This window comes from Melanostigma gelatinosum, assembly GCF_949748355.1.
Source record: "Melanostigma gelatinosum genome assembly, chromosome: 1".
Taxonomy (NCBI): Eukaryota; Metazoa; Chordata; class Actinopteri; order Perciformes; family Zoarcidae; genus Melanostigma; species Melanostigma gelatinosum.
The window spans coordinates 30570814-30596174 of NC_136634.1; the positions used below are offsets into that span (position 1 = coordinate 30570814).

Consider the following 25361-nt stretch of genomic DNA (forward strand, 5'->3'; position numbering starts at 1 on the left):
CCTCAGAAAAGAGTAAGAGGGTTATCAGTCTATAGCAATCCACCTGTGATGTCTGATGGCATAACTAGGATTATGAATACTAGAGCCCGACCAATACTGTATTTTTGAGGAGGATCCAGATATCTATATTGGAAAAAATATGACAACAGTATCACATGATTTTTTAAACATTTAATGACAAAATTTATCAAAAATGGGTCAAAGATGTGCACCGAGAGAGATATTCCTAAATTGAAAAATAAACTTGTCAGGTGCTCTCTTGTCCTGGGGGAGTTTTTAATTCTAAAGCCTCATTTTGATCTAATTCCACTGATGATTTTTATCATCATTAAAGTTTGTTTCCAATAGTATAAGTGCTGCATTAAAGGATTCCTCCGCCTGCAAAGATAAATATTGTAAGTATTTTATAGTTTGTGACCTAAATTAAAGCTGTAAACACAATATTGACAGATTATCAAGTGACAAAATCGTTGTGGTCGAATGTGTTGGCTTATTTTCATAAATAAATTTGAAAAAGCCCAGCACAGAGCATTACTACGGGAACGGGTGGACGTTAGCAAAGTATGAGGGCTGGAAAACCAAAACAAAGAGGTAAACGACTATAAAATACTGTACTAACAGCAAAGTGAGGGATAACTCTCTGTGGGTTCATTACCAGATAGACTGCCTGCTTGTTTTTATTGTTGTTCATAGAACTCCCATATCCACAGACAGAAAGGGACAACAGGGAAGTGACGGGACAGTGAGTGAGAGAGAGAGAGAGTGAGTGAGATGCTGTCACCATTCAAGGACTTGAATCAGAGCAAATCACTGTTACCGTTTTTGTAACTTGAAGCCCAGTACTTTAAAAATGAATTAAATGAACCCACATGCAAATTCCTAGGACTCTACCAAATGTCATTGTTTTACTTTCCAGATTTGAATGATCCTTTGTTTGATAACCACATTATTCCACCACTACGACTGTGATATTGACGTCTTATCAGGTTCCTTAGGCCAAATCGTCACTGATTCAGGGTCACCCCTAGTGATGAGTGTTGGGCAAGCTGACAGATTTCTCTCAGGCTAACTTTAGGCATGTTCACCAAGTACAAGGACATCTGTCAACGTCTTCTTCGACATGAGGAAAGGGTATTGTGCGGGTAAACATTCCTTCAGAGACAAATCTACTCTGACAAACTTCTGTGCAAAATAAAATTAAATAAAAAGGCGCTTGTCATTCAACCATCTTTTTCTCATCATGATGACTCACCCTTCGTGAATGAACTCCTCCAGAGCGGCGCATTCGGACACCAGCTGAGGACACTGGCACCGCAGAGCCACGAAGGACAGGATGGGCAACAGGTCATCCGCGCCGCTGGCAGACGAAAAGGAGGAAGTGGGTGGTGAGATCGAGTCAAACAGGAAAAACTGAAGTAAATAAGAGAGTGACATTTACAGAGTATGATGGCGTGGGCTCCCCAGGGGAATGCATGGAAACTAAATACAACGTAGCTCTTAATGGGATGCGTGTTCAGGGATGGAAACGATAAAGCTCTCTTTCCCCTCTCCCCGAGATCCGTTAGGAGGACAAATTGCTGCCATGGAGATGATGACAGCCCGATAGCATACTCTCTGTGTGCAGACAGTGACCGTTTGTTGATTGACTCACACGCAGGGGCTAACTGCTCGCTTGCGTGAGAAGGCCTTGACTGACCCCGGCTGCCTGCAACAGGATACTCTCCTCCTGCAGGGTTCTGGAAGGTGTGGACAGGCTTGTGTAATCGTGGAGAGTTGGACCTCACACACACGCACACAAAATCGCAACTCTGTATTATAACCTCGTGAGTTCACCGCTGTAAACACAAGACATCGATCCTCTCGCACTTAAAACTGGTGTCACTGCATTCCAAGTGTAAAGTATAAATACTGATCTCAGTGAGAAGATTGGGCTCTATTATGGTTTAGCAACGCACATCCAATGTAGTGGAGGACGTAAAAAAGCAGCAGAGGTGGGGGGGGGGTGGGGGTTCTTAATTAACAGAATACAGCAGGGAAAGTGGTGACCAGTTTAGCAGCACAATGGCAGAGAGAAAAGAAAGGGCTATGGACAAAAGCACACAAGAGAACAAATGAGCTCCCGGTTGGTCAGGGACAATGACCTGATGAAAATGGAAACGCCGGCAAATGAACAAAGGAGGGCAGCGAGTTCAATAAAGTGCATCTGTGTGTGAGACTGTAAATGAGAAACTACAGTGAAAGGGGAGAGCTATATATGCATTGAAAATACAAGATTCACTAATCCCTGCTGGAATCTGACGGGCCTGGGAACACCGCAGCAAATTTGATGGAGTCGGGCCTTGATCAAAATACACGTTCTGAGAGTCAAAGTGACACGCAGAAAGGCAACATGTATTTAGATGGACTAAAAAAAAGCAGCCACATATTGGCCTGGACTGAGCCGCAATCAGGACAGAAAACCTTCACTGGCACATCGGAGGCAGGAAAGTACACAGTCTAAATGTACCCCCTTAGAAAGGTTTTATTGAATCAGAGCTGGAAGTGGCCACTGGCAAGATTATGACATTCAGAAATGATGAGCTAGTAGTGCCAGATTGTCATTGAAAAACAACTGTTCTTTAGGTGAAAATCATGCCGCCTGATGAGGATTAAAACGATACGAATCAAAAGCAGCCTTTCCAGAGATGATTGAAGATGCAGAGATGTCAGACATGACGCATTCCTGGTGTCCACAATAAAAACAAGAACAAATAGATCGTCTATTCGCGTCCCTTGCATGGTTTGGCTGTGTTTGACTCATGTCTCCAGGTAACAAAACAAACAGCATGATTCAGTTTTCATTTCGTGGCACTACATGTTGTATATTTTACCATGTACAGAGAGTACACATGCACAAATCCTTCAAGCTCACAACTGTTTGCTTTACTTTTCCAAGCTTTGAGAAGAGCAGTGCCCGGTTAACTCGTCCGCTCTGCCGTCTCCGATCATTTCACGCGTGTTCCAATACAAGAAGACAGATACGGAGCAGGAGACATGGCCTAAGACCTTCTCCAAAAGAGCATGAGTGGATCCAACAAAAGAGGGAAAGAAAAGGGACGAGAGTGTATGAAAAAAGACAAGATATCAGAGAACACTCTGGAGGAGGAACAGGATTTGTTGCCGATACTGGGTGTTTGTATAGAGTGCAGTGAAACCCACGGAGGACTTTTACAGGCATTACTGATGTGCACATACACACATAAAAACCCTTTGGTTATGTTGGTGACATAATCCACTAGCTTCAAGTTCAACAGTTTTCAACCCTTTTAAAACACTTAACTTTTAAAAGTGGTTACCAGGCCGACAACCAGGCATCATCTTTTGGTTGTGTGAAAACATGGTTCCTGCCCAACAGCTTAATAATGAAAATGTGACACGAAAACATGTCGTGTGGTTTGTACATGCTTCGCAGTAGAATTCACTTTTTTTTGTTTTTAGATGCTTTAGAAACGAGTCTTAAAAATCGATATCCGAATAAATATTTTGCAGTCAAATCAAATTGTTTACAGGATATTCAACCTCATTTTCTTTATAATGCATGCTTTTTCTTTACAGGGCTTGTACAACGGCAATACAGTAGTCCATGAGTATGAGATATGACTTTACAGACAATTACAATCCCTCCTCGTCATTGTGGAGGTGGTGTATGGCGTTTTGCCGGTTACACCTACAGTCTATGGTCATGTCTCTGGGTTACAATGTTGTACCCGTTGTCTTTTTGATTCTTCACAGTTCACTTTGTTTGTGTGCCCTCTGGCTTTTCGGAGAGTAAAGCAGCGCAGAGTTTGAACGCCTGTGCATGCTCAGAACTCACGCGCTGTCTGCGGAGGCGAGTATAAACAAAGCTTTCCTGTCGAGCACTGCCAACCTTCACTTAAGACTGGCTCTCCAAACAACCCAGAACAAGCTTACATTCTAGAACTAAGATCCACAGCCACCTTGGAACAAACACTAGCTCTGTTTGTTTACAGTAAGTTCAAAAGAAGTCTCTGCTTGTACAACATTGATGCAAAAGTATTTTCAGTCTACTGACTCACAGGTGAGAAATAAACTAAGCATTGATGAGGTTAACTGTAAGGGCAGCACTGCTTCTCTCATGGGTGTGGTTCACGGGATAATGTCAAGCCACAACAAGATGTTTCCCATTGAAATGCGATTAAGTGTGGATGCAGAGGAAACAGTTTTTAGTGAAACTTTGTCTGCACAAACTAATTAAAAAATGTAGTCCACAACACCCTGCATGTTCTCCACAATGGGTGCTACAACCCAGTAAGCCTTTGTGTGTCTCTGACACTGCATCATCATGAATTCCACAAAACTTCTTCTCCCCAAGCCCCTCGTTGGGCCCTGGGTCTGTTCCAAACCCAGACAGCCCGACCCACTTTTAGGCCTGGCCTGGAAGAGACACTCTATGGGGGGGCAATAGACCTCACACAACCCCCGCTGTGCCGGGCTTAACTGGGCACTGATGAGATCTGACAGGGCAGCTAACAAGGCAGAGAGTCCTATGGTGATGTTTGGGTACTTCCACTGGACGGTATTTAACTCCCTATAAGCACGGCGCCAACAGAGAAAGGGCTCTTATTTTGAAGTTTAATGAGGTGCACTTGGAGGAATTCAACTAAAAAGGATAACACAACCCGACAGTCCTTCACTGTTCTGTAAAAGTTCTCCAACTGTTGTATTGCATTGTATCACTTGTCATGTCATGAGTCTTATTTGACTGTTTTTTTCCATTTCCCACTAAAAATCCCCCCGCGAGTGATTTTATATTTGCTGCAGTGACGCCAAACACCGAAACCCCAAAAAGAGTTGGCATTTAGCTGATGATTTACTCACATGGCGGCTGTTTTTGGGGTAGAGTCCACCACATGAAGGCACCTGTAATCCTCAGCGCAGGCACAGATCAGCCGCAATGTCCGAACTGTAACAAAACATCAGCAGAAAGCAAGAAATATAAAACCTCAGACAATATCTACAATATGCAGAAATGGTTCAATAGGAAAAACCTCTCGCTGCAAGGCGATCGATGACTGCAACAGGAGGGGGTCCCATCATTAATGATATTGTAGTGTTATACAATAGAGTCAATAGACAATTTAAATGAACATATTTAGAATTAAATCAACCTATAAGTCAAACAAGATAATGTCAACATCATTTTAAAGTGTAATTAATATCGGTTTTCAAAATTGCTTTAAAGTAATAATACATACAATCCATTGGTGAAAAACGTAGGCTTGGATAACTGAGACTAATGTCAGAAGACTCCTACAACAAGTCTGGACCACTCGTAAAATGTGCTCATAAGAGAAAGTTGGTGAATGTGGCAACTTCTCCTGAATCACTTGTCCAAGAACCAGTCTGCTCTTGCATGAGCCCAATGACCTTCCTAGCTACTGTGGCTAGCAGTAGCTACAGGTGCAGACTGAAACTCCAAAAAAGAGGTGTGACCACAATCCACTGAGCAAACAATCCCACTTTAGTTCATAGATGTAGAAGATCTGACAGCATGCAGTCAAATTCGAAACCCTTTATAACTAACTTACTTTTTTGACGAGTGAACTAAATCCAAAGCTTCGTCACTTTGCAGATACCTTGAGAATGACAGACTGGAAAGGATGACAGTCAGCACCAAAACTGAAGTCATGGGTTGCCTCCTTCGGGTTGAATTGATACTCTGTAAGAGCAGCAATCTGTCCTGAAAGTCAGCTTTGGCTTTATGAAGTAAACAACAATACAATCTGACTCACCAATACATTCCAACTTCCTCTGGGGACAGCAGTCTTTGATGAGAAGCTTGAGCTCCTGAACAGCAGACTCGTAGGGGTAGGAACCCTGCAGTGCGCCGGGGTCTCCGGGGAACAGTTTCAAGGGGACCCCAAGGTCCGCTGGCGAAGCATCCTGGTACAGCTTCATACTCTCCTCAAAGGCCTGCTCCCTTTCCCTGTGGACCCTCCTGAGGAAGACAGACACAAGGTTATCAGACAGGGAAGACATTTTAGCGGCGGCTGTTTGGGAGTGAGGAACACTACCAGGCATTCTGGAAGAACAACGGTGTTTGCGATGAAGTTGTCGTTACAAAGTACTTAATTTGAAAATTTTCAAGCATTCCACATTTTATTATGTTGCCAAGATGAAAAAACATCAAAAGCAATATGATCACAGGACATAAAAAAAAAAAAAGAAAAAAAACAGGTGGTGGTGCAGGGGCCTAATTTCGAGTGACTTTGGTATTCCAACTGGCTGTGTTCATGGGTGGGAAGCCTGTCAGGGCCCTCATCCTTGTGGATGTGGAAGGGGGGGGGGGGGGGGGGGTGGAACTGGGAGTGGGAGATAGTGTGAACCTCCCACCCTGTGCTGACCTTTTGCACAGCACAGATTTTGACAGAAGAGTCAAAATAAGTATTCTGCCAACCCTGGAGGAAATGTATTCTTTTTTTGGCAGTACCATCAGATACGTGAATCCCTGCTGTCCCCACAATGCATTACTGTTTTGGGAGGCTTCCTGCAGCAAACTCTAGATCCACACAGTGTGGCACGACTGACGTTTTAAAAGCTTTTGTACGCCCGTGGTCATTTTTTTATCAGATGAAGAAAATATTATCCTATGTCTCTCAATAAGCACTGCTATATTTATATACAAAAGAAAGAAAAAAAGAAAAAAAAGCAACTGGCTTTTTGGGTACCTTTAACAACTTATACCAGCGTACTTTATTGTCAAAATACATGCCTGCAACACAAGATGCGTACAGGTTGGCAGGTCTGCTAATATCATTATGAATTGCTCCATTGCATTATAATAAATGCTGGAAACGAGCAACTATTATCAGTTGCACATGTGCTTTTCCTGCAGTGACAAATCATGTCCACATCGACTGTAGCAAGTACAGAAAATAGCTCGACACATATGTGGATGGTATTGAAATATGTCCCGTGAAAATGTGAGAAGCAGTACATGTACATTTAGTAGAAGTCAGTAATGGTCGTACTGTTAACTTTGCAACACAACGGATTATTTTAAAGTCTTTTTGAGTGTAATGAGAATCAAACCAGCAACAGAAGCTGGGAAGAGGCTGATATAGTTGGAGTAGCACTGCCACACACTGGTCATGACCCACACTGTACATACAGGAAACAATTCATGCCAAACCTTCAGATTTTCTGCCCAAAAACGTGGTTGCATCTACAAACTGGCATTGAACTGTATTGCGTTCTACAAAGAGGCGTTTCTGTTTTTTAGCCTGCCCACATTGATATCAATGGAGTGGACAAAATAATAGAAACACTTGTCAACACATATTTATTGCAGGATTGCAGTATTAGACCAGGTGATTTTTAACTAGGTGAACCTCATAAACCGGCAACCAAGTGTAAACACATCAGTAAACATCTCAATAGAAAAAAATCTTGTTGGTCAGAAATAGGTTGCAGTCAAAATCTTTGTAAGCAAACAAACATGGATCTTTTGGCATAGCAATTCCCATTATGTTTAAGCGCGAATCAACAGTGCTTTTGTAAGTGCTGCAAATTAAGATTAAGACAGTGTGCTTGTGTTATCGTGGAATGTGGATAAAGCTATGCCGTATTGTGTTTAGAAGTGCATTAGCTAACGACAGTAGCTTGCTAAGCCATTGCTAACATTAGCTCGCTAATAGCTTGCTGACTCGTCCCATCATCATTTTAGTTACCAGCCGCACCTCTGGTAGACATAAGAGGCAACAGCGTGACTGGTACCGGCCCGCGGCCCGCTGCTTTAAAGTACAAAGACATGTTAGGTGGATGTAGGCTACAGTACCGGAAAAGAGCCACCAGGGCGCTCCACAGCGGCGTGAAGAAGGCTTCCTCTATGCTGGCGAGGCACAGGTCTTTAGAGCTGGCTGTGTTTAGACACTCAAAGGATAGCAAACACAGTGACAGAAGCTGATCTGAAACACAAGAAACATTTATCAACAAACTATTTTTACATTGACTGTTAATGTAAAATTCAGACTTCAAGATTTTCAACAAGACACAGCACAGTAAGAAACTTTCTTCGCACAACCAATCCATCCTTAATCATCGCGCTCACCAATTGCGATGTGAATGTCTTTGACAACGACCTTCAGGTGTTCTGTCAGTGCCCTCATCTCCAGCTCCTGCGCGTTGCCCTCTTCCTGCTCTGATTGCATATCGGGGTCGAAGGTCAGCTCTGAATCCAAGCCGGGGTCGTCCGTGCCGCCGTGGAGCGGGGCCCACTCCAACTGGGTTAGGAATTGCTCCAGATCCTCGAACGAGTTCTCCCGATCCACAGTCGCCGGCTCCTGAGGCTCCTCGCCTTCCTCGGCGTGGAGGTCGTGAGAGCGTGAGGGGGAGGGCGACAAGCCCGTGCTGAAGCTGTGGCCACCGAGACTGCTGCCCCTGGTTGGCCTCTTCTGGGTCTCTGTGTGGTCAATGACATAAGCAAATGTATTATTGCTAATGTAGCACCCCTTAGTGAGTGTGGTAAAGTGGGTTTAACAGGATTTTAAAGGGGGCTGGGTTAACTCAGAGGGATCATGGAAGGGAGGGGGGGTGTAACTTGAGATTTTACTTTGTGAATTCTATTGATAAAGACTTAACCCGTTTCAGGGTTACCTCACCCCCATTTATGCCAGTAGCACTACTGTATTTATTGAATTGAACCCATCTTTGAGTTTGTGTGAATTTTTGGAAGTAGTCACTGAAAAATAAGCTAATAAGCTCTTCTACACTCTTGGCCTTTAAGGACCAGCGCCATGGTTGATCCAGGGCTGATGTTTTGCTTTTTGAAGAGAGCTTAAGGTCCAATCCTGATGTCCCCCCTTAAAGGCCTTAAACCCTCAGGGACTTAACTGGCGTCGTCTGATAAATGGTTGCGTGTGAGAGGCTGCGTGGGCTTGAAGTGGTGTAAATGCGAATGAGACAGCACTTTGCTGCGACATATCACGTTACCAGGGTATTTTTTTAAAAATAGTTTATCATTTTTACTCCCCGATCTGAACGTCTTCCAGGCTCTTGCCTCATGAGGGCAAGAGGCAATTGTGAAATAATCTATTCACTCGATTTTGTCAAAACTGTTAAAATACAAAATTTAAAGTTTGATGAATAAACCAGTTGTGCTTTTATGCGTTTTTATGGACCATCTTAAACCCGGCTTCATCTGGTGTTCCCGCGTTTAACGTCACAACGCCATGAATTGTGGGTAATTCCCACAGGCAAAGCCTGCAAAAATGCAGACTTACAGAAAGTGTTCCTAAAGGGCTCAAAATGTCTGCGAGAGATCCTTCATGCACTTGATGATTTGACGGAGGGACAACCCTAAACCCTCACGGACTTTGTAAGAACTCACATCAAAGTCTGTGAGTTCATGAGTGTGGGATTTGGCCTAAGAGTTGTATGCAAATTGCATTCAACGCTTTTTTAAGCAACTTGCTCTGTGCCTAGATTTACAGGTGTGTTTACAGGTCTCTGTAAAAAGTCCGTCAGAAAGCTGCAGCTGATTCAGAACGCTGCAGCTCGAGTCCTCACTAAGACCAGGAGGGTGGATCACGTCACTCCAGTTCTGAGGTCTTTGCACTGGCTTCCTGTCCAACAAAGAATTGACTTTAAAATCCTGCTGTTGGTTTACAAAGCACTGAATGGTTTATGGCCAAAATACATCTCTGATCTGCTGCTACCTTATGAACCATCCCGACCCCTCAGGTCGTCTGGGACCGGTCTACTATCTGTTCCCAGAGTCAGAACTAAACATGGAGAAGCAGCGTTCAGTTTTTCTGCTCCACATATCTGGAACAAAGTCCCAGAAAGCTGCAGGTCTGCTGAGACCCTCAGCTCATTTAAATCAAGATTGAAGACCTTTCTGTTTGCTGCTGCCTTTAATTGAACCACATTCAATTCATATATTAATCAATTTCCTGCATTTCTGCATTTTACTACTGCATTTTATTTCTTACACTGTTTCTTTAATTGTTTTGAAATCTCCTTTTCTTTTGCCTTATGTTTTGATGCTTTTAATGGTTTTATGTGAAGCACTTTGAATTACCTTGTTGAAATGTGCTATACAAATAAACTTGCCTTGCCTTGAGAAGCAAGTAGCTACACTGGTGTATAATGGGGCAGTATTAATAATTGCATCAGAGCACTTCTAGGCACGGGAAGGAGTGATATGGAAAACATAAATTCCAGGCAAGATTTGAGAGTTTGGTCGGAGAGTACGGGGGAAACACAAAACATCTATTCATGAATATCACCTGTTGAGATTTGGAATGGGGTGGCCTACTGCGAGAATTAGATCACAGGTATGACCTTGGACATGCATGAGTTCCATGACATACCGTGTAAGAGGCTCTATTCTTTGAGGTACCAGAAGTACTCTACTCAAAGTAGTGTACTTTCGGGATTCCCACTCTTTCCTAGAGATCAGAAAGCAGCTTTATGTGAGGTCATCCAGCCTGAACATGCCACCATGTGACGGGACTTGTTCACAGCGTTTCCTCAACATAACCAAAATACTCTGGTCCATTAACTATTGAACTATTTGAACATTAATATGACCCAGAACATAACTTGGCTCTTTTAAATGGCCATGTGGTCTGTTTTGGGGAGCTCTGATATATAGACTAGTAGTTTATTCTCAGCTAAAGGGAAATAGGAGAAAATATTTTTCAGAAAATTTGGCCTTTTCTCTCGTTTTCCATTTGTTTACAATGACTGGGAAGTTGTCAACTGTTTTCCAGGACGCCTAAGACCCTGACGAAACTGCAGTAAATCTACATTTCAGGCTTTTACCGACACATTTTTAATTCCCTTATGTTCAATTGAGGACCAAACTAGCGGCCACGAAACAAAACCAGACAGAAGCTGAAAGAATCCACGAGATAGACGTTAACCGGGTCTTTCCTGGATCAACCCAGCTCACCAACACTCCTGGCTCTGGGTCCTACCTGGATGAAGCAGGTTGTGGGTGCTGCAAGAATGCCTCAGGGGCAGGGCAGGACTGTGGGGGGGGCCTTTACTGACGATGGGGTAGAGCTTGTTGTAGACCCGGTACTGGTGCTTCTTCAGCAGTTTCACCACTGGGTGGTCAGACCGGCTGAGGACACAAGACAAATGTTAGTCCATCCTCAACGTGGCCGATTATAGTGTGGCCGGAACAAACTACACACGTCATATAATCATTTGATTTAAGTGTGTATAGTAACAATCTTGCGTCACAATAACTGCAGCAATCACTGACGATAACAAAAGGGAAACAAAAACACTTCTGAACCAACATGTATCGACAGCCAAGCAAGACCGAGTCGACCTTTTGAACACATCAAAAAAAAATCTGTTGAAGTGATTGCGTAATAAAATGTGTAAGTAAGATGACTGTATGTGTATTGTTCCTGATTGATCGTAAAATGGGGAGTAACTGAGTGAAATTCTGCACTCGTCAGCCCAACTGGGAAGCCATGATTGGATTGTCTGAGAGCAACAGTCACGTGACAACCACTCAGTAAACTGAAATCAAAGAGGAGAGGACCAGAGAGGTTAGAAAATATTCATATTACAATATGGAAAGCATGTGGAGTTTTTCCCCCCACCATTGGTAAATGGACTGTACTTCTATCTCTTTTCTAGTCTTCACCACTCAAAGCTCTTTCACACTACATGTCATCATTCATCCATTCACACACTGATGACAGGGGCAAGGACCATGCATCAGGACTATCTCACATTCATACAACATTCACACACCGTAGGCACAGCTACGGGAGCAATTTGGGGTTTAAGTGTCTTGCTCAAGGACACGTCGGCATGGACTAGTCTGGGATCAAACCGCTGATCTTCTGATTGAAGGATGACCCTGCTCTACCACTGAGCCACAGTCGCCCACACTTGTTTCACAGGTGGTAACACTTGTTGGATATGGAAATATGCTGGATATATAGATTACATTATTTTCCAATTGTTGAAAAGTAAATAAATGATAATTTTTAACAAAGACATGTTTTGAGTTATCTCTACTTCTAGTCATGATTATGCTCCTTCCATAGAGGAACAGGACTTATATATTGCAGTGAAAAACGAGGCCACAGACAGGAGGAAACAAAATAACAGCCTGAAACTGTTTGTGGTTCAGAGGGTTAAACTATCATGTTTCAGTTCGTTACCTGAGCAGGTAGGAGACTAGACCTGAGACCAATGAGTCATCGTCAGGATTCTTTCTCATGTTGGCTTTCCACAGTTTGGGCCAATCCTAAAGAGAAAAAAGTATAAAAGACATGTTGGCAACTCTATCTATAATTTCATAAATGCTGATAAGTTGATTAATTTTAATTAAAGTGATCATGATAAAATGGATCATACCAATTGTCTTTGTTTATGCAAGAAAACAATTTACAAGACGCACATCAGCTGTTTGCCTTGTAGCTTTTCATGTAATCACATATTGAATACTCCAGGTTCTCTCGTCAGACCAAGTTAAGTGCAACTCAAAAGGCATCCCTTTGCGCTCTGGTAACTTGTAATAACATCTTCCATTAGTCTTGACACAAGCATGGTGATTAACTCACATGGTCTTGCTCATATTCCAGTACATTGGTGTAGAGAATACGCCGCTCTTGCTCCTCTGCGGTCATCGCCCCAGATGCTGCAAATCTCCTGGAGCGACGAACAGAAAAGGATTAACATGCAGTTCATTGTCCAAACTGTACTCGCCGACCTCGGACGATCACCCTCATGAGTGTATGAATATTAATGAGTCACTGACGGTTGTACTGGTCATCTATAAGTTATACAGTATATATTGCATGTGTAGTGCCTGAACCACTGAACTAAACACATAAATAAGAGAAATTCCTGCCGATTTATTGACCGTGCTGATGATAAAATTGAATGCCATATAAAGTACCATCATATCTCACTTCCTATCCAACTTAATTGAGGCGTTGTTGAAATTAATTGCAATGTGTGTACATTGCACAAATTAGAAGATGACAAATTTGGTGAAATGATCTCCAACTTATCATTTCTGTCTGTTCTGTTTGTTACTGCACATGTTAATATTAGACTTACACATTTCTCTTCATCATACATCGACATCCTAATCTTTTAACATGGCACTTAGGCCATGAACAGGAACCCATGCAGGTAAGTTTTTCACAAGATGTAATTCCCTCTAATATTGCAAATATGATCGCAACATCAGTCAAAATAATCGCAATTCGATATTTCTTAAAATGTTTGCCTGTTTTGACAGAACATGTATTTTCTATGGCACATGTTCCCTGGTCAAGAAACACACATTTTCTTGCAGAGTAACTGGATAAAAACTACACCTCCGTTATCGTTTGGCCCTCGACTTCTTATGCTTGTGGCCAACAAGCTAAACAGTTTGGCAGCCATTACTCTAAATGACTTCCAAAACGGACTAAACTCTTTACAAGAGTGCTTTGCCCTCCGATAACATCACAAACCGATAACACCACAGGCTCTTTAGGGAGCACTAAGCACATCAATTTCATTTCAAAGTTTAGGAGACGCTGGATAGAACCAACTTGAGACGGGGTTTTAAGAAAAACTGATAATTCTGTGATAGACTGAATCTATAGTTTACAATATTTGTAGAATTATACATGTCAATTAGGCACACATCAAAGTCAGCTCCTTCTGTAAATACATATATTTTAGGAGCTTAAAGAATGAAAGCAGAAGCTAAAAACAGAAGAACCTAATTCAGTGTGTCTGAGAATCATGGCGTACCTGTTGGCCTCCTCTTGGAGTCTCAGTCTTCTCTCCTCCATCTTCCGCTGGAGCTAATGTCACGACAAACATTAAGGAAACCGCCAAGCATCATAGTCCTCACACAGATCAGCTATCAGTGATCGTGTCTTTGAGTTTAAACCAGACGCATCCTATCGTTATAACTTTTAAAAGTTAGAATAAGATTCCATTCTGTAAATATTAATATTCAACAGCCAAATACTATCATTTACAATTCTTAATGCAAACTGTTTGCTATGCAAGCACCTCTTTAATGTTTGCTATATACCCATCTCTCCACCAAGCCATCCCCTGACTTAAAGGGATTGGAGAGCTGGGAAAATGTCATCAATTAGGACAAATCAAGTGAAATGAATAAAGCACAATCACAAATTGCCTTTAAGATAAACGTAGAGATTAGTAAAGCCAGCCTTCACCTGCCAAGCAACAAAGAGAGACTTAGTGAAAACAGAAGGATACAGCATCCTGCCTGGCTTTGGCTATGATGAGGTTCTCCATCATCTGCCGCTGGAGAGACAGCGTCTGCATTGGATAACAGGACAGGAATTTACTTCCCATACATGCAATTAAATATGCCCAAGGAAAAATATGTATGTAAAGTTAATAATTATATGAATTGTTTAGCTAAGAAATAAGCTTATGGTCCATTTCTAAACATTACCAGGGGAAACAGTAAGTCATGAGTTGCCATTATATCAGGGCCCATCCCAATTGGTTAGTAAATGATGCTTTAACTTAAGATCACTGAAACACAACTACCATGTTACAACCTGCCCTGCAACAAGGAGAGGGCCAACACATACACCAAAAGCCTAAATTATACTTTCAACCATGACAGCAAGACTGCAGCAGGTCTATGGTGATAGCTGCTACAGTGTTTGCATCTCCTCTGTGATGAAAACAAATGGACCCTGTAAGTCAAAATAATGACAAACTCAAAAAATGTAGTCAACATCTCAAATGACATAGCATCTCAAACTGAGAAACTCTCAATATTTTTGATTTAGCATTGCAAAATAATGACTTATTAAATCCAATCTCAAAATAATCTGATACTAAGTCACACTATTGAGAACTTTTTCATTATTTTGAGAGCTTAACTTATTGTTTTGAAACACTAAGTCATTAGAGAAAGATGCATGAAATGAGTAAAACCCCTTGTACGTGCACGCATTCTTGGCCAATAAAGCCGATTCTGAATATTTTGAGATGCTAACGTGTCATTTTTAAGACATCGTAAGGTATTTAATGACGACCTATTGTTAAAATGGGTTCCATAGGACCATTTCCAGACTTCCGGTCACCATCACAGGAATATCAACGCTGCCTCGGTAGAACTGAACTGACACAAACATTTAAGCATTGCCCACTGGTGACTGTGGAGCCACAAAAAGAACACTTGAATAAGCGTCACGCAAAATCTACGCTCATGTCTGTGAATGTAATTTTGAAAATATGCAATAAATCTTGCAACAGCTCGCGACGTTAACGCCTATGTTGTGCACGCTCGTCTTTCGAAGAACGTAAGAGTTCGGTGCGATGTTCCCTCATTGGCGTTCTTAGCCAATTTAGCTCATATGACTTTACCTTTACAAACGTTTTGAGTTTTCTCCAGGAAGCACGGAGCTCTGCTTGATGCCAAAACATGTTCCGTATCTGAATGAGAAGTTAATAATAATTTAAAACCCTCAAACAGAACTCAGAATGGATATTTGACTTAAATTGGCTAGCTTATTAAGCGGTGGCAATTGGCGTTATCTAAGTGCCTACCGTTACAAACGTAATGTCATGGCTCACGCTTACCATCTTTTTTTCTGACTGGAGATAGTTTTCACCGAAGAGATAAATACGAGCGGTAGAAAAAGTTGTGCTTCAAAGTGACGACGTAATCTGGCGTTAAATAACCTCTTGAGGACAACAGAGGTGTCAGCCCACTCCCCCTTCACTCGGGGATCAATTCATCATCAACAAAACGCGTCGCGCTAACGAAGATACCAGACCGGAAGTACCACCACGATATCCAAAATAAAAGTATACACGATGTCGATAAAAATGTTGAGAGACCACTATTGAAAATAAACCTGCGTCCAATATATGTTTAGGCGGCGTTGCATACTCCCTGTCGAGGAAACTATTAAGAGAGCAATGTTTTTTTCATTTTAAATTATTTAAAAATATACATTTCCCCCTTATTAGGATTTAAGGCTTCACCAAGCAAGAAAGAGAGGGGAAAGATGGAAGAACCCCAAGCCTTTACCTCCCGCTTTCTTATTTAACATCACAGGAACCAACACTAATGGTGTATTCTTGTGTTCTCTCATCCATAGTTATTGAGTGATTTCACTCAAAACTACAAATGTCAACCTTATGGAAAGCTGAGGAGATCACCAAAGATGTTAGGATACATCCTTTGGGGACCATGAATGTCAGTGTGAAATTTTGTGCTGGTTGATATTTTACTGGATAAGTGAAAACTTTGCCCAGCTGGTGGCAGCAGAGGAAAAGGCAGGTGTACACAGTCAATAGGTTTTATCCTCCAGCGACCACGAATGTTTATAAAACTCCATGTAATCCATCAAATAGTTGTTGTGATCCATCAATAGAGAACACTAACAGTTGCCCTTAGGCAGGTGACAAAATGGTAAATATTGATGATCCAGTTTAAGCTCCAGTTTTATCCTTATCTGTAACGTCAACAGTGTTGCAACAGTGACTGATGACTCGCTGAAGACAGAACGTCTAGTACACACATCGTAGTCACATGATGTTTCCTGCCTTTACGGGTTGAGGAGGATTGCCTGAACACTTCAATGGATTCACTGGCCTGTGATGGATTGTGGAATACTGAGAGCCACACGGGATACGTATGGTTATGATGTCCAAAATTGGGTAAAAGAAGGCTGCACTTGAGGAAACCTCTGAAATGGGACGGACCTCGTCGGCCCTTTATGCCCTCTCACTCACACACACACACACACCAAAGACGTCTTTTGGTGGGCCTGACCAGGTGTGAGCCTCGCCAGACGAGCTTCATAATTGGCTTTCAACTTCTTGTTCAAACGTGACGCTTCTTCAATGGGCGTCAGGTCCCTGCTGCACACACACACACAAACATTTAAACAAGTAGTGTGTTACTTCAGGTTTGTGTCAAAGGCAAATAAAACAATCTCATGATGGTATAATTATTTTTTAAGCAGCTTTCACTGCTGATTTCACTGATATCTCAAATCAACATGGCTGACATTCTCATAATAAAGCTCAAAAAACCAACGAGACTCACATATGGCAACGACAAGATTCTGCAAGTTATATGTGATATTTCTGAGGATATTTTTTGTCACTTTACAATTAACTTGACTCAAAAAATGTACTTTAGGCACAAAAATAATTGAATCCAAATAGGACAGTAAGAGGGAGCGACATTTTTAAAACCTTGGAAACCACCACAGGTCTAAAATGTAGAGAACTGAATTGAAGAAACATCAGTGTAAGAAACGGTTTGCTGTTTTGACCTGGTTGGTCATTCATAACATTGTGCCCTAAGTGGAAACTAAAGCTAATCGGTTGTTGGAAGTCTCTCTTATCCCTGCTGTGTTGTTCACTTTCAGAGGATTTCTGTCAATGAATGGTGCAATATTTGCCATCCTTGATAAAAAAAACTGGCCCCTACTTTTTGCTCGTGTCCTGTGACTCCACTGTTTGCACTCTCTGGAAGACTTCAGGAGGCAGAAAGGGGGAGAGCTCCCCGCCGCCATCTGACAACACCCTGCGGTGACCGGCCTTTGCCGGGCTGCTTGTTGCTTTAACAGGAGTATCAGATGGAGGGGCTGTGTCAGCTGAGGTGAAAACAGAGACAGAGAAGAAAAGAAAATGGTGATTGGCTTAGAGAACCCAATCATGTGGCTATACAATGGCTTCATTTGTGACCCCTGGGGCAGGCTCCAAGTTAGCAGTGATTGAACGGTATGTAAATAAAAGATATGCTTCTGATTGGATGTATTCACCGGCGTTAGCTGCAATGGCAGCTGGGAGGAGAGCGGTCTGTTGGGGCTCTGATTGGCCAGGTGAACAGGAAAAGGAAGCAGAGACTCGGAGACTGAGGTCGGGGGGCTCGGCTCTCTTCCCCACGAATGACTTGGATCGCTCCAGACACTGCTCAGCCAGCCTCAGCATCCGCTCCACCTCCACCGCGTCCCCGTCCTCTGAGGCTGGGAGATAGGACACATACATCTCTTATACGGCACATGATATATATATATATATATACATAAACATATATATATATATACATAAACATATATATATATGTATACATATATATACATATATATATATATATATATACATATATATATATATACACATATATATATATACACGTATATATATATATATATATATATATATATACGTATATATACGTATATATATACGTATATATACGTATATATATACGTATATATATATATATATATATATATATATATATATATATATATATATATATATATATATATAAATATATATAATATCAAATCTTACTTTACTGAAAGTTATTAAGTTCAGTTCTGGTTGAAACTATGAAGAGAATTGTTGATTTGACTTTATGATCCATTTTGGCTTTGACTCCAGACTCTCGCTCATTCCAGGCTCTGCGCCACAGCCTGGAATTCAGTCAGAACCAAATCGACACTCACTCAGGACAACAAGTCACTACAACATTCTGTTAACACGACAACCACCCAGCTCACCTTTGTTACCGCCGACAACAAAGCTATGAAAGAAACCATCCTGGATTTGCAAGCACACAGTATGAGAGGCAATCTAGTTTTCACAGGCACCCCCGAACAAACCAGAGAAGACCCCAAAAATCAAAGAGTTCATGTCTAACTACCGGCTGTGACCGTCAGCAACACAACATTCCACGCGTACACCGTCTGGGACCTAAGAACAACAATAACCGACCACGACCAATCGTCGCTAAATCTGAACACTACAAACAAAAGAACAGGTTAGACAACAAGGCAGGCAGCTCAAAGGAACGGACTATGGACTCAACGATCAGTATCCAAATCATAACCAGCCCTTTTGTTGAAAATGTATTTTGAGATCATATTCATTTTCTCTTCAGTACTGCAGTCAACCAAAGATGGCATGATTGACCTGTGCAGCTCTGCTACGAGAAAAAGAACAAGATTTCATGAGACATTTCAACAATGAATGTGAGCAAAACAAACAAACTACTTCTACTTCATGACAGAATATATTTCAATGGACGATCTAACCTCCTCCATCATATACAACAGAACACCACTCCATCTGGTCATCCTTCACTATGTTTTTACAAATGTGACACCACCCATCCTGTTAATACTAAAATTATAGTCATTATTTATTAATTCATGAGTATTTCTTTATTTTTTTGTTGCCTGTCCACCAAACCAACCACACGTACGTGCATGTGTACATGAACGTGCACATGCATACACATGCATACGCTCATACATGCATACAAACATACATATACAATTATAATATTTAAAATATATTATTATTGATAATGGTCCTGTTTTTTATTATATATTATTCATCTATATCATAGTCTATTATATTTATTCTAGTCTTCTCCATTATTTTCTTTTTGTTTTGTTTTATATTTTTTGTTTAATTGCTACGTGGATGATACCTAGTTGTATATCCCGATTAAGCCTGGCACCACCATTGTTTCGTGTATCATGTCCTGTCTTGCTGACAAATTGGATGTCAAAAAACTTCCTGGAATTAAATGACTCCAAATCAGATGTTATTTGAACTACCCCTGCTGGCCCCAGCACTAGCTGCATCAACAATCTCTAAGTGAGCCTTATCTAATCATGTTCGGCATGAAGCCTGGGTGTCGTTTTTGATTCCGAACTGACTTTTGACCCACAGGTGACCAAAGGTGGTCAGTCTTGCTTTACTCAATTGAGACAGCTAAGCACAATCAGGTCATTCCTTTCACCTGCAGACCTAGAGAGTCATTCATGCTTTTATCTCCTCCAGACTTGACGATTACACAATGCACTTTTTTCTGGTATCAGCAGGCAAAACATTCAAAGACTGCAATTGATACAGAACGCTGCCGTCAGGCTTTTAACACATACGAAGAGAAGTGACCACACCACACCCATCCTTGCTGCCCTTAAAATTGATTTTAAGATTTTACTGCTCGTTTCTAAAGCCTTGAATGGCCTGGCTCCTTCCTATATCTGCACTCTGCTGATTCCCTATGAGCCTGACCTCTGCCTGAGATCTTCAATTAACAGTTCCAAAATCACGACTGGTCCCTAAAGTTGATCATTCGCAAAGTCAAAAAATTACCTCCTAACATCTATTACTAACCACTTTTCCTTGACCTCAATGGAAAACGTCATGAGGTCGAAGGAAGATGTGAAAGAGAATTCATAAAGATTTAGCAAATGATAAACGCAGAGCTCAGAGAATCCTACTCCACTTTCACTAAACTACCTAATTATGATGTAACGGTGGATGTCAGATGTTGATGTTCGGTTATATTTAGCTTTTTAACAGTTTAGTAATTTATTATAGGCCTAGATTGTTTTTTTACCGATGCTGAAATGAGACGACTCAACGTCATCACTAGAACACTCGTCCTCCTTTAGCTTAGTGGTGGAGACGTGAGGTCATGTGACTGTGTTGCAGTTCCTTTATAGCCTAACGTTAGCTTTTTACTTCTGTTGATCGTATTCACGCTTAAAAAATCATAAAGGTTGGGTTCATTTGTGAAGATTATCTTGCTGAACAAAACGTGTAAGTATCATAAACGTTTGCTTGCCCCAGAGCTTATTTTCTGTAATAATCCAAAGGAAAATCCCGGTCTGCTTTTTGTCGAGGGAGCCGGTCCCATGCTAACTTTCTGGTGGGCCTTTAAAAACACATCGTCCCTCTAGCACTCTATGTATTGTAATGTTGCAGTGCCTATTGGTTCCCACTAGAAGATAGTAGAGGGCTGAGAATTATTGATGCCGGTCTACTGCTACTACTATGGTTAGCCACAACTGCAAGATATTTCGAATATGTGCCCATGCTAGTAAAATGACGTGGGAAAAACGACAAATCAATAGAATATAAAGTAGATCTCTGATGCAACAGTCCTTACAGTATACGCTCATAATGAGGAAGGTTCAACTGTTGTACATCTGGATGAAGGCCCTCAAAAGTGAAAGTTGTTTTGATCAATCTGACATGATGCATTTTTTAAGGCCCAGTGGACAATTCAATTCAATTCAATACAACTTTATTAATCCACAAAGACAATTTGATTTTGGGCAAGTAAAAACAGACATGTACACATACACATGTGCAAGCAAAGGAGCTGTTAAGGACTATGTTGGGCAGATGGTTCAATTGCTTCTTTTTTTTTTAAATATGAAATTAAAATCGTAAGAAGATAATGATTAATATTATAAAAAGTCTGTATAGTATTGTTGGGGTCTGACCATATGGCTTCAACATGTGCTGTGGACAAAGAGAATCAGGCCTTCCCTTTTTCAAGCAAAGGTTTCATCCTGATTTGTAGTTTGATGAGAGCAAACCTCCTAGGGTGTGAATTCCCCCCCCCCCCCCCCCCCCAAAAAACTATGGTTCCTGAAGTCACCTCAGGAACTCAGGCTCCCTACAACATCGCACGCCGAAGTGTGATTCACGTCGAGTTCTCGCTCCTTTTTTCTTTTCTTCCTCCTCTCACGTAACACGTACACACAGCTCCTATCTCTGCCCCTGGGGAAACCCCATTCAAACGAACGCCTCACAACACGTGTGCATCGGCACACGTGATTACATACAGCAGTCTCACCGCCATTTTGTCCGAGTCACTCGACTCCGCCATCTGGTGGTAGTCTGCTGTAGTAGCTGTAGTATCTTAAGGCCCCTCCCCTTTTAGCTGTAGCTTTAATGCTGCGTTCACACCGGTCGCGTTGATTTTTTGACGCACTGCAAAAAAGCGTCCAACGCACTGCACAATCGCGTCCAACGCGCCGCCGGTCGTGTTCACACCAGACGTCGCAAAATCTCGTAGCGCCGGAGAGGGGGCGTGGTTTATCGTCCTGGAAGCCTCCATCTGGCCGCCATTTATTTCCGCTGTCAACCATGAAAGGAATAAGGACAATTGCTGCTTTGTACGTGTTGTGGAAGTCCCTCAAACATCGGAATGCCAAACGCCGTCATGTCTGGTTCATAATATTGTTCAGAGGAGCTCCGTGGATTGTATCGAGCTGTATTCACTGTGTCTAGCAAGCCACCGGTCGCTGTTTACTACAGCTGTAGGAACACTAAATAAACTGATTTGGCTGTGATTCAACGGCAATAAACCGACAAAAAGGGACTCCGAAATAACTACGTAATGATGCCGATTTGTACTTGTCTTCTCCGACAAAAAGGGACTCCGAAATAACTACGTAATGATGCCGATTTGTAGGTTACTTGTCTTCTCAATGGAGCTCTGATGGATCGGTGCTAGGCTATGCTAACATCGTAGCAGCTCCACCAGCACTCAATAACGTCACGTAGACGTAAATACGGCAGCGTCTATTCATTGTTTGTACCGTATGGTTTACACACACACATGTATACACATAGTTTGGTCCGGTCTCTATTGATATGAGGTATCGTAGAGCTCTGGGTGAACACAGACGGCTACAGGATTTATTTCCTGATTCAACAACGGCAGGAAGCCAGTGATGACAGGGGGAGCAACTCAACGCTGATAGGCTATCGCGCCACAGCGTCACGCGATTATGTCGCTGAAGTTGAAAAATTTCAACTCGCGCGTTGGCGATTTTGCGGCGTCCACCGCGTCCACCGCACTGCAATAACGCGTCCAACGCGCCGCGCCATCGCAAAATCGCGGCGCGCCAGTCTCATCGCGTCTGTGCATAGACTTTGTATGTAATCTCGACGCGCGTCAAAAAATCAACGCGACCGGTGTGAACACGGCATAAGACTGCCCTTTCTTTACACACACACACACACATACACACACACACACAGACATACACACACACACACACACAGACATACACACACACACACAGACATACACCCTCATCCATTTTATTCATTCTTTAGTTTAGGCATATAAAATTGTATGATAACGTTTGTTGGTTGCAATATTAATTGATTTGATCATTTACTATTTTGATTTAATAAACTCTGTTATACTTTAAGGAGCAGTCGTCTGTGATTACTTGTGCATATGTGCGTAATGAAACTGTATGTAGTAGCCTTGTGTACGAACTTAACCCTTCACTGTCACTGAATGTGTAGTCGCACCCGACTATTGACATTACGAGTGGCCACTAATTATGAGACTTAGTTTTATCGTTTGGTTATTGGTCCCTGTTTGCAGGGTGGTGCCCCGTTGTTATTAATAATCATTAATAATTGTTACATACATTAATAATTCTATTGATGTCAAGAATTCAGTTTCTTAAATGCTGATAACCCAAACACGCTCCTTTAGATCCCAACAGTATGCAACATTTAGTAAACACACTAAAGGCAAACCAACCATGAGGTTAGATAATCATCATAAAGCATCTCAATATATACATACATTAATATAAATATATGTAGGTGTGTGTTTTATCATCAGCCATCTATGTCGCTGCTCAGATCTTACCTTGCGAACCAGCTTCCTCCAAAAGTGCATGTGATATGTAGTTTATCGTCCGGAGGTATTCACAGTAAGCTTCCTGCAGAAAGACCATGCAGTATTTTATTCTTATTTTTGTGATATACAGTAAATATAATAATAATAGCTACTGCCAATAATGAGACAATAAAAATAGTATTAGCTATTGTTGCTAAATTCGACTCGTCAAGCTGAAAAAGCAGATGGTTTCGAAACAAATCTTCAGATAAAATCAACAGTAATAAATGATACATTACCAGGAGATATTTTCATGCACTGCATTCATCAGTTCAGATGTAGTTCGAGTTAGTTGAAAGAGACAATGGTAGAGTGTAATGAAATGTCAATGTTTAGAAGTGGTTGTCCTGTTATTTACACACTGCTCTTTTACCTTACAATAGTGTGATGCAATTCTAAAAAAAACAATAATTACCAATTTTAAAAAATTACCAATTTATTGTGTTGTGTTTTGTGTTGCTTGTTGAATTGTCTTAATGCCAGCATTTCTAAACACACTGTGACGATTGCATTTACGGTTAAAAAACTGGTAAAAAGGTGTTTATTTGTGAAGATTATCTTGCTGAACAAAACTTATCCGGCCGTTTCAACATTTACGTCCTACATTTTACACATCAACACCAGAACTAATTGTACTGACTAGGCACTCTTCTTTCAGGAACCAGTCGTGACTTTTCTGTTCTGTATTTACAGGTTAATACTGAATATGGGCTCTAACATATTTTAGGCTAAGTCACCGTTTTAAATTTGATGATAAACTGGTGACATGTCCAGCTGTACACTGCCTCTCATATTGGGATCGACTCTAGCCCACCCAGTGGGTATATGATGGCTGGACAGACATTGTTTTACTGTACTGGTCCCTGTATTTATTCTATATCAAGATAACCCATTAAAAAAATAATATTTACCTGCACTGTATATACCATACTATCTAGGCTCTATGTGCAACATGAACTACACGAGCGGTTCCTGTACAGTTTGCTTTTGATCCCCGCGGTGAGTCATGGTAATAGCAACAAGTCACCATTGAACATACAATCAGCCCTTGTTGCTAAATTTGACTAGTCAAGCAGAAATTGCTGTTTTGAACTGCCAGTTAAAAAAAGGTGTTGGATTCAATCTTGTAGAGCTCAAAAATGTTAAGAAGAAAGCATTTAGAGATGAAGATATGTAACGTTATTGTCAAATGTCCTAATAGACTTGATATTTCATTTACTTACATAGGTTATATAATTTACTTAAAGCCAGTATATTGATGAAAAACATGTAGTTGTAATGTTTGAGATAGCATATTGCGTCGAGCTATCTGACGAAATGTATCCTATTATGAAAGTTAATAACGATGTTTACTGTTAAGTTTTATTAGCATTCTAAAGTATTAAAAGTAACAAAGCGCTCGTGCCTTTGGAATAACATGCTAACTCCTTCTTTCTTAGAAAATTATATGAAGTGATATCAACTATAAAAGTAGACAGTAAAAAAGAAAGTAGAAGTTAGAAGTGGATACATTTAATGACAAGTAAAATGTATACAATACGTAATATAACGTTGAGTGTTGAATGGCTCTCGTTGGTCCATTCAACATGAAAACAACGCACAGCTTTAAATGACAGGTTAGCTAGCTAACCCACGAACGGTTCCCACCCCCTTCCGTCTGTTTACATCACTACAGACTAGTTTCCTGTCGGGTTAAACCTTCACGTTATCGTTGCTGTCAAGCTGTGTCGCAGCACGGGTAGCTCTCTACCTTGTGTTTGCTCTCTCCGTCCAGCTGTATTGCTACTTTAGCCATTTTCATAGCATTTTGAAGGGGCTTCGCCCCACCGTCAGCTGTGGCCATGAT

The 25361-nt window shown here is 41.4% G+C and overlaps 1 protein-coding gene across 2 annotated transcripts in view; it reads right to left on the reverse strand.

Moving 5' to 3' along the window:
• The window catches only part of vps9d1 (VPS9 domain containing 1), a gene marked incomplete at its 5' end in the record, with an annotated part of 29177 nt that extends 3819 nt beyond the window's left edge, over positions 1-25358 (reverse strand). Inside the window, 15 exons of one of the 2 annotated variants that reach the window (XM_079270539.1) lie at positions 1253-1357; positions 4879-4963; positions 5793-5998; positions 7838-7967; positions 8111-8461; positions 10983-11131; positions 12195-12280; positions 12597-12684; positions 13786-13838; positions 14266-14328; positions 16785-16899; positions 17477-17642; positions 17811-18014; positions 23486-23558; positions 25266-25358. In XM_079270539.1, coding sequence (XP_079126665.1) covers positions 1253-1357; positions 4879-4963; positions 5793-5998; positions 7838-7967; positions 8111-8461; positions 10983-11131; positions 12195-12280; positions 12597-12684; positions 13786-13838; positions 14266-14328; positions 16785-16899; positions 17477-17642; positions 17811-18014; positions 23486-23558; positions 25266-25358 — 1967 coding nt within the window. The remainder of the gene's footprint in view (positions 1-1252; positions 1358-4878; positions 4964-5792; positions 5999-7837; positions 7968-8110; positions 8462-10982; positions 11132-12194; positions 12281-12596; positions 12685-13785; positions 13839-14265; positions 14329-16784; positions 16900-17476; positions 17643-17810; positions 18015-23485; positions 23559-25265) is intronic. The other variant, XM_079270540.1, reaches the window with a different exon arrangement.
• Between the last annotated feature and the right edge of the window lie 3 nt (positions 25359-25361).